This window comes from Eleutherodactylus coqui, chromosome 13 (genome assembly GCF_035609145.1).
Source record: "Eleutherodactylus coqui strain aEleCoq1 chromosome 13, aEleCoq1.hap1, whole genome shotgun sequence".
Lineage (NCBI taxonomy): Eukaryota > Metazoa > Chordata > Amphibia > Anura > Eleutherodactylidae > Eleutherodactylus > Eleutherodactylus coqui.
Window position 1 is genome coordinate 73698453 of NC_089849.1, and position 10746 is coordinate 73709198.

The 10746-nt window shown below is 41.7% G+C and overlaps 1 protein-coding gene across 2 annotated transcripts in view; it reads left to right on the forward strand.

The window, feature by feature from the left end:
• SLC26A11 (solute carrier family 26 member 11) overlaps window positions 1-9246 on the forward strand; it is a 34700-nt gene extending 25454 nt beyond the window's left edge. For both annotated transcript variants that reach the window (XM_066586785.1, XM_066586784.1), the window contains exons 15-18: window positions 645-778; window positions 863-929; window positions 2512-2560; window positions 8985-9246. In XM_066586785.1, coding sequence (XP_066442882.1) covers window positions 645-778; window positions 863-929; window positions 2512-2558 — 248 coding nt within the window. In that variant the 3' untranslated portion in view covers window positions 2559-2560; window positions 8985-9246. The remainder of the gene's footprint in view (window positions 1-644; window positions 779-862; window positions 930-2511; window positions 2561-8984) is intronic.
• Window positions 9247-10746: the final 1500 nt, after the last annotated feature.

Consider the following 10746-nt stretch of genomic DNA (forward strand, 5'->3'; position numbering starts at 1 on the left):
AGCAAACTTTAGTGTGAATATAGCGTGCGCAAAATTTGTGACTTTTATGGTTAAATATCTGCTCAAAGCCATTGATACAACACTCACGTGTTCAGATTGGATCTGTCCTCCCTCCTACTTTGTTAGGGATAACTTTGTAAAACATTTACGTATTTATCTTAGGGTGGTCTCACATCTGCGCCCCGGGTTCTGCTTTCTGTCTCCATTTGGGGCAATGGCCTGCAGCCTAACGCCTTTGTCTCTAGACAGATCTGAACAGCACCAGACGGACCCCATTGACTGTAATGGGGTCCGTCCGCTTTCCATCCGTCTTTTGGATGGATGAAGAGTTGCATGCAGCGCTTTTTCTACCACTATTTTGAGCCGGATCTGTGACAGACCTCTGACTGGAGGCTCCAACGCAGATGTGAAAGCGGTCTTAGGATGATATAATATTGTGGACGGTACATTTTAGGCTCGGTTCATACTGGCATTTTCTTGGCACAATCTGCCATTATATGTCAGCGTGATTTTACAGGATTAGTATGAGATCTATTCTACTTGTCATGGCTCCTTTAGGACAGAAGCCATGATGCCAGTGCGCACCGCACCTGACCGCTATTCTTGCTGAAGGCATCTCAGTAATGTCCTCTTCTTTTTCCCAGATTCATGGCCGCAGCCAGTAGTCCTGGATTTTACTCATGTGAATGTCCTGGATTACACGGTGGTGATGGGTCTTCGGGAGCTACAACATGATTTCCAGTCTCAGGGGCGATCTCTGCTGTTTTCTGGACTGCAGGTATTTGTAGTGCGTTGGAATAATTCATCATATTTAATAGGTTCATTCCAATTTGTATGACTTTCTCTGCTTTTCTTCTTGTAGCCCGACGTTCTTCAGATCTTATTGGCAGCGGATTTCAAGGACTTTCAGCATCGTCAGAGCATAACAGGTGAAGAAAACCTGTAAATTGCCCCTCCACCTGTATATACAGCTACCCTACATGCTAAAGTTGCTCCAAAACATGTGAAACTAGTGAAGGACCACATACTAGTTGTTTAGGCCCCCATAAATAAGATCATAGGATTGAAAGGTGGCGGGTTTTCCATAAACAGTCGATGTAAAGTGTTTTTGACAGCTGAGACTCGCCCGGAACAGCTGCGACCAGCGGTCTCTAATTGTGGCTGTTAACCCTTTAAATGCCCCAATCTGAATTCCGGTATCTACGATAAGATCCCGAGCGGCCATTCAGTTGTCATGGAGGCCCAGAGCCTTCTGAAGGGCTGCCATATAGTTCTACCCATTATGATGGGCCTGTGGCACATCTTAATACAATGCCTGTAGAATACCATAGTATTCTCCAGGCATTGTATTACTTTATTGTATTAAAGTATTGCAGTATATGGTAAAGTATTGCAGTATATGGTAAAGTATTGCAGTATATGGTAAAGTATTGCAGTATATGGTATAGGCAATCAAACAATCAGAAGTTAAGTTTTCTATGGGACTTAATTTTTTTTAGATAAAAACAAAGTGAAGGAAAAAAAGGGTTACGTGCTTAAGGGGTTCGAATTTGGAAGCTCACAATACAAAAACTCTCCATATTAAGCCCGCTTCAGGTTAGTCTGCTTCAGTGAGTCTGCCATGGATCTTCCATTTGGCACATTGCGGCATTTAAATGATCTGCAAAGTGGCTGAGATCTGAACCAATCTCATCTCGCACTGCTGGAATAATCCACATGGAATCGGTGTGGGGATTGACACAGGTGGTGCAGATTTACGTATAAAATAGGATAGTTTTCTGGTACGAATTGCGCCAGAAAGCTGACATTTATGATGCATTTTAGACCTTTTTGGACACGTTTCCTGACTGATTAGTGGAATCTAAGTCAACTAGTAAATGATGTAAACTTAAACTATAGTCCTAAAAGTGACCGATTTGCCATCCAGCTGTGATGAATTTGGCACATTTTAGTTTGTAATGTATAGCTTTTAGACGTTATTAGCAATTGTGCCCATCATGGGTAATTTATGCTGCGGTCCAGAAAACAAATCGCAGCATTCTCCATTTTGCTGCGGATCCCGCACAGAAGGCTTCCATTGAAGTTAATAGAAACCATCCGATCTGTGTCTCCTCCACAATTGAATGGCGGACGAACCGCAGATACCGCGGGAAAGCAGGATTTAAATTTAAAAAAAGTACTGTGCATGCGCACGGTACCGCACCCGCGGTACAGAAGAAAGAAGACCGGGACAGGTAAATAAGTGTCCTCAGCCACGGGCAGGGTCGCAGTCTGACCCGCCCGTAGATATGAGGCCTGGAAGTGCAAAAGGGAAAATCTGCAGCACTTAAAAAAATGTTGTCTATTTGATGTGTTTATTAACCAAAACATACATAAATGGATGAATTCTTGCTTTATGGGATGGTTTAGATTTTTTTTCCCCTTTCCTGTGTGTTATATCAGTGATCTGTAAGCACATCTTTCCTCACACTGTGTGTACTGCACTCATAGTTATTTGTCTTCTGCCCACAGCAAATGATCTGTATGATGATGGAAGCACACAGCCTTTACTCAGCTGAAGGTGAGAAAAAACACTAATACATGTTACCTAGTCAGTAGAGGTGAGCGAGCGTACTCGGTTTGGGTGTTTTCGCACTCGAGCACCGCTTTTTCCGAGTAACTGACAACTCGGAGGAAAAGATTTGGGGGGTGCCGGGGGTGAGCGGGGGGTTGTAGAGGGGAGTGGGGGGGGGGTAGAGAGAGCTTCCCCCTGTTCCCCACTGCTACCCTCACGCTCCACCACGCTGCCCCCCGAATCTTTTCGTCCGAGTAGTCAGTTACTCGGAAAAAGCGGTGCTCGAGTGTAAAAACACCCGAACCGAGTACGCTCGCTCATCTCTACTAGTCAGACGTCTTTGACAATCTATTCTAATTTGTACAAGGAAAGACTAGAAGCAATGGGATGAAACTGAAACGGAGGAGACACAAATTAGATATTAGAAAAACTTTTGGACAGTGAGGGTGATCAATGAGTGGAACAGGTTACCACAGGAGGTGGTGAGTTCTCCTTCAATGGAAGTGTTCAAACAAAGGCTGGACAGACATCTGTCTGGGATGATTTAGTGAATCCTGCATTGAGCAGGGGGTTGGACCCGATGACCCTGGAGGTCCCTTCCAACTCTACCATTCTATGATTCTACTTGAACGATGAATGACAAGCCTACGAATTATCGTTAGTCTCTGCAAGCATTCATACTGACCAACAGTCGTTCAGATTCTTGTGATCCAGCGAGAATCTATTATTATTGTTCAATGTAAATGGGCCATCAGGGTCTGTTCAGTGGTTTACGTCTTACAGGCTTGATCGCGGATGGTCCTGACTTTTGTTTTTGTTCAGTCATGTCTTTTTTTTAAATTAAATTCTATCACCTATTTGGCTGGTTAGAGGGTTAAGGCCCATGGCCGTGACAGGCTCTGCAAGCGGAATACTGCAGCGGAGTCCGTCACGGCGCCCACTCCAAAGACCCCATACTCCCCTCCGGATCTGCTGTGCAGCTCCCGCAATGACGTGCCGCAGTACAGCGTGACGCAGCGGCAGTGTCATATGACACCGTGGGCGGGGCGTGTATTCACGCTTTACTTCCGCTGTGCTACAGGTCGGCATCTGACCGTTTTAGCAGCCCTGCGATAGGCATTCCAAAACAAACACTGGGAGGACCACGGGGCTGCAGCGCTGGGGAAGAGGACAGAAAAGTACTAATGCTTTTATTATTTCAATCGATTGGGTCTATTTTTAAAAACTGTTTAACACCCGGATGAGCCCTCTAATTTACAGGATTTGGCACCATGAGACTGCTAGTAGAGGAAATGGCACGTCCATCATACAAACTGCAATATGGAATTATATGAGCAATCCCTACATATTTGGAGACCTGAGAGTGCAGCTTCTAATAGAGAGGCCACATAAATTTTACTAGGGCAACATTTTCTCAACTCTGACATCCATACTCCGCTAAGAGCCACCAGGGCAATCCCAGCATTAGTCATGCATCCTAAATGTAGACTAAAGTCACCATGACTTTTAGACTACTAGTCCCCCCACTTTTCCCGGTGGCAATATAGGAAAGTACTAGTCTTGGGCCACCTACACGATCTCAGGCCGAAAAACTCAACGCTCATGCGATGCCACTTCCACATCACATGACTGGCAGCGGCGCTCGGTAATAGTACTGGTGGGTGCAGCAGAGCGCAGTATTGGGAGATGAGGAGTGCGGTGTAGGCTGAAATCAGCTGCTGCAGCGCTGTGGATTTTGAAGTTTTTGGATGCGGAAATGCTGCAAATTTTGCTTCAAAATTGTTTGTTATGGGAAATTCACAGCGTTTCCACTACGTATAAACACCTATTGGAAGGGGCAAGCACCAACATGATCCATTCTAGAGGTTAAGAGTCCAAAGGGAATGGAGGCGAGATGAGTACTGACAACTATTCATTTTTTTTATACTTAACCCCTTAATGACATGGCCTATTTTGGGCTTAAGGACGCAACAATTTCTGGCAGATTTTCATCTCTATTTTTCAAATGCCGTAACTTTTCTTAAAATTTTTCCGTCGACACAACCGTATAAGGGCTTGTTTTTTGCATGGTGAACTGTAGTTTGTATTGGTGCCAATTTTTGGTACATAGGCTATAATGTAAAATTTTATTATTTTTTTTTTTTTTTTTATGATGGCAAGGAGAGAAAATGCATCAATTCTGTCATAGCTTTTTGGGTTATTTTTTTTACAGCGCTAATCATGCAGCATAAATGACACAATACATTTTTTCTGCGGGCTGGTACGATTACAACGATAACGAAATTCTATATATATTTTTTTTAATCTTTTTTTAGGTTTTACCACTTTTCCGCAATAAAAAGCCATTTTTTGTAAATCTTTTTTTTTCCCCTAAATCGGTGCATTTAAATCTGTCCTATAACTTTTTTATTTCTCAATGGACGGAGCTCTGTAGGGGGCTTTTTTTAATGAGACGAGCTGTAGTTTTTATTGATACCATTGTGGGGTACATACGGCGTTTTTGATCACTTCTATTGCGTATTTTTGGAAGGTAAAATGCTAAAAATTGGCATTTTGCCTTAGTTTTTTTAGCGTTTTTTTTTTTTCACACTTTTTGCCGTGAAGGTTAAAAGGCATGTTCGGGGGAATCACAGGGGCAGAACTTTGTCTGACTAAATCAAATTAGAGCCCTTCACAGTGACAGACAGACTAAAATATAACTTTTATTCAGAACTAACATAAAATAATGACTTGGGCTAAGAACAAGACAAACGTGAAGACAGAGAATATTAAGTCAGGTGGGTATATAGAGTAATTGGAATCGCCCAACCTAGGCTATAATAAAGATGAAACTGAAGAATCGCTAGTGATGCATCAGACAGTACGTGATTTATGCACGTCTGGGGACACTTTGGTACTGGAGCAAAGTTGCTCAGAGATCGTATGATGATCACACTGGTTTAATCGTCACTTGTGATTAATTGATCCAATGGCCAACAAGACGGGGCCTACAGTACCTATAATAACTGAAAAAAGTGTCACGCATCAGTGTAGCGATCATCTGTAATTGTGCGATACAGAGTGGTCACATTCGGGTTGGTTGATGATAGCAGGAATTGACAGTTACCTAGCCAATTAAATAGAGTGAGGAGACTATGTGGGTATCTCAAATATTTGGCTCGAAGTAGTATCAATTCATATCATTTGAGAGGGATAGTAGACTCTCTTTGTATAATTATGGTTCAATATGTAACTCATATTACTCAAGAGAGAAGAATGGATAAACTCTCTTTGTGTCAAAGAATGATTACTGCTCAAGAGTAATCACTGCTCGTGAAAGAGTGATTACTACTCAATAATAATTACTGCTCAACGCGTTTCCCTACTGAGATTATTGGTAGTTCATCAGGAGCAATTGTATGAGTTATGCCATAATATATGACAAATTCATTGAGTTAAAAACTCAAAAGAAAAAGAGAGAGAGAAAGTGCCACAATCATGTTTTGGGACACAAGAGGTTAAATAGTCTCTGTCAAATTGTTGTGAGTGTGGTAATATAGATAAGTTAGGAGATGTGCAGAAGATATACTAAATTATAGAGAGATATTGCACATCAACTAATCTCAAAGAATTGAATTGGGATCAGAACTAGAAAGCAGGGGATTATTCAAGACCCATACTTAGTTCATCGTCCAATAATCTTTGAACAAGGTCGCTCAATAGCGAAGTAATAGTGGTCTGCACCTTGTTCATGTAGTTAGCTCTACAGATATATAGTAGCCTAGAACTAGTCCAATCGGAGATGAGATAAGGTTCTAGGCTAAATGGAGCTTTTTTTCAGATCCCATTCATTCTAACAAGGTCTCTTCAGGCAGCGCATAGTAGCATAAGCAGAGCGGTGTCTTTGCTGCCTAGATATGAGACCTATATACCACACACACACACATTCAGATAAAATAACAAAAATGGTAGAGCCTGGAGCTCTGATGGTGAGCTCAGGCATTATGTCTGTGAGCCCAGAGTGCTGTTACTGATATACCAAGAAGCCCTCCCCTAAAGGGGGGTGGTGTAAAGAATCAGCCAATCAACTGTTGTGGTGGGAGGGGTTAGGACGGCTCCATTGATCTGAGAGAAGAGACGTCCGTTTTTAGTATGCTGTTAGGTTCAAACTGAATGTGTCAGTGAGAGCAAGTGTTGCAGCAGCCTCCCAAATAGTCTGATCACGCGTGTGTGTACATAGATCTTTAGATTTCACTTAGGAAAGATCGCTACCGGTGATTCGATACTGCGCATGCGCGCGCAGCGCTGTGACGTCATCACGTCGGTCATGTGATATGGCACGTCATGACGTTCTGATGTGTCACATGATCGGCTTCATTCAAGGAAATAGCTTACTAGAAGCTATGTAGATTGCCATGGCAATAGCGGTCATGTGATCTGCAATGTCCAGGATACATATGAGTGAAACTAGGATATACATGATGTAGTTTAATTAGATGCTACGGCATAGACTATATAAGATGCATTTAGTGAGTATGTATTGGTTGTTAATTATAAGACAAAAAAGAATTTTGTTTAAAGATACATGCTTAAGTACAATATGTCCATAATGGTTATTTAAAGGCTACGTAATATACAAAGAGTTATGCATATAAAGCATAAGAGTATTAATCAGATGGTTTAGATAACAACCGATGAACGTAGCATAATAGATATTACTCACTAAACGCAATGACAAAGAAAAATCACGTATCATAGCAATGGGCTAATTTTTGAATTTCTTTGTGTATCACAGCACTATAAATTCACAATAAAGTCATAATATTGGTATTCTCATAATAGAGCCAATGACTGATAGATGCCGGCTGCATAATCGGAGAAAAAGAAAGATTAGCTATAGAAAACTTACAAAAAGCAGTTGAAACACAAATTCTCATTTAAGCCATTGGGATTGACTGTGTTCAGTCGGAAAATCCATGCTGCCTCTTTGCATAAGAGTTTTTTGTCCGTATCACCGCGACGCCCATGAGTCCTGATAATTTCAATCCCTTGAAATTTCAGTTGTTTTGTATCACCATTGTGGAATTTCCACATATGGTCTGCTAGGGGGGTCGACTCATGGCGTCTGATGTTCCCTAGGTGATCGAGAATTCTGCGACAAAATTGTCGAATTGTCTTGCCCACATAGTTCATGGGGCAAGAACATGTGGCAAGATAGACTATGTTTTGTGTTCGACAGTTAATGAAGTCTCTGCATGAGTAAACTGTATTAGTAGATGATGACTTAAAGGTGTTACCGCGCAGAATAAAAGGGCAAGCGAGGCAGCCCTGGCATGGAAAGCTACCTTGGGGCTTGCTGGAACCAAGCCAAGTAATTTGCCTTTCATCGGGAGGGAGGTGACTTTTCACTAGATGGTCTTTTAAATTATGGCCTTGGTGGAATGTTATAGATGGTTTTTCAGGAAGATAATCAATAATGTCTTTGTCGCGTTTCAGGATATCCCAATAGTAATTGAGGATATTCCTTATTTGTATCGAGCAAGTGTCGTAAGTGCCAATAATTCTGGCTTTATTGTCCGAGGGACGGGTCTTGGGTTGAAGAAGAGTGGTCCTTTCTTGAGATGATGCAAAGACAAATGCATGTTTTAAAAGGCATGTTCAACTTATTGTGCGTGTCATTACGGACACGACGATACCAAATATGTGGGATTTTATTTTTTCAATTTTTTTAATGCTAACATGAGAAAAAGCACAAAAAAGGTTTTTCTTTTACATTTTTTTTTTTTTACATTATTTTTATCTTTTTTTTAATTTTTTTTACACTATTTGTGTCCCTCTGGGGGACTTGCATCGTTCAACCAATGATCGCTATGATAACGCATTGCAGGACTTCTCTCCTGCAATGTCTTATCGCTTGTTACAGCGATCACAGGCAATGGTAATACAGGACGCCTGTAGGCGGCGTCCTGTTACCATGGCAATCAACTGGCTCTCTATAATTACATCGCGAGAGCCTGATGACGTCACAGAGGGAGCACACTCCCCCTGAACCATTCCCATGCTGCGATCAACATAGATCGCAGCAGGGAAGGGGTTAACAGCTGGGGTCGCATCTCTGATGCACCCATGCTGTTGCAGCGGGAGGCCGTCTATCACTGACAGCCGGCTTACACTGCCGGACAGCGCGAAATCTCTTATGATCTTGCGCTATCCACACGACGTAAGGGTACAATTAATAGAGTTGCAGGAAGTACCCCGCAGCCATGACGTACCCATACGTCCTGTGGAGGGAAGGGGTTAAAACACCCACTAATGTTTGCAGCTTATTTTTTCAGCCTAAAATACCATATTTGTTTGGGGTCAGTCAGATATTTAACTATATAATTGGACAATGTGTTTTTGTAATAACTTTGAGATAAATGACATGAATTTGCTTTTTCATTCTTTTTAGTTGAAGAAAACCTTGAAAAAAGAACCAAGCGCCCGGACCGCGATGGAATGTTTGACCCATACATGAATGACTTTCTACGTGACTCTGTTCTGTATGTCAGTGACTGCATAGAAGGCCAAATACCTGGAGGAAAGAATCTCCAAAACAAAAAACATAGTTTTAACACTTGTGTAAATAAGACATTTTTAATTCTTGCACATTTCTGTAAAGACTTGACCTCGTTACTGTTAAATAAAACAGTTTTTTAATGTTTCGTAAAAAAGTTTTCAATCTTAATTAACAAAATCCACATAAACCCGGGGACGCCAACGTTACAATCATGTCAACGTTAGATTGAGTTAGAGTTACTCAAAGATGGTGACACAAATAGCGATGAGCGAACGTTAAATTACTGGAGCGAGTATCACTTTTTTCAAGCAACTGCCTAATCAGGGGGAAAAGATTCTGGGGGCCTTGGGGTTTGCGTGGGGGGGGGGGGGGGGGGGAGAAAGAGCTCCCCCCTGTTCCCCCTTGCTAACCCCCGCTCCACCACGCCGCCTCCCGAATCTTTTTGCCCGAGTAGGCAGTTACTCGAAAAACGCAATGCTCGTTCGAATAATTGCCCTAAACGAGCACGCTCGCTCATCTCTAGACACAAAATATGAGTTTATCTACATCATATACTTGGAATTATAGCAATCGTTGTACTGCATTGTCGGTCGTAATAGAAAACTAAAAAAAAAAAAAAAAGAATGGCAGGAAAAAAAAGAATGAGGCGCTTGTATCCATGACTTGCCACCAAGACAATCGGCTGCCTTTGATGTAGCATATTGAATCTATGGTCCAAATACCTTGCTGACCCCACATGGCGATCAGGCTACATTACCGGTAACGGGTTGTATTTTTTTGTTGTGAAGTTTTAAATCTATTCTACAGAAATTGGTTTTAGCCCAGTAGGATTAAAAAAAAAAGCAAAACAAAAAAACTCTTAAAGGGATGTTCCTATCTTGGACAGAAATGGCCACGACGGTAATACAGCTCTGTATGAGGTGGCCGGAAGGATGAAAAGAAACTAGAACCACTAGGCTACACCATGTCTGTAATTCCCATAGAATTCAATGGGAGTTATACAAACAGAGCAGCACAGCGAGCAACGTCGCCTTAGTGACTTCGGAGTAGTGCTATTTCCTAGTGGCCTCTATGAGAGTTACAAAAACAATTATGGTGAAGACCACTCCGCTGTTTCTATAGATCTGGCTGCTTCGTACAGCTGTGGTGGGGCTACAACTAGAGATGGGTACGGGTCCCAGTAATGCTTCCAAACTATGGAATGAAGTTGCACCCCTATTAATTGTAAGCATAGACCATGCATTTCTCTTGGGTCCCAAATTTAATTCGTTTTGTTTGTTTTTGTAGAGCTCATATACATAATGATATAAAAAAATTTCCCCCGTAACCTTCTCTTCTCTAGAGTAAATAAAGTTTATCAAAACTAATCTTCATTACCAGAGTTTCACCATAGCTTGTATTAATTTAGTTGCCCTTTTGTAAAAATCACACTTTTTTTTTTTTTTTTATTGGACTGGTACCAAAACCGGACTACATACTGAACATATAGTTGTATCAGTGCTTAATAAATACATGCTTTCTTAATAGAATTCTACGGTATCTTGTTGGCTTTTGACGCAGCAGACTGGCATTGTGTACTATAATGTAGATCAGTGTTTTCCACACTCCAGTCCTCGCAACATCCTTCCCTGCAACAGGTCAGGATTTTTATAGT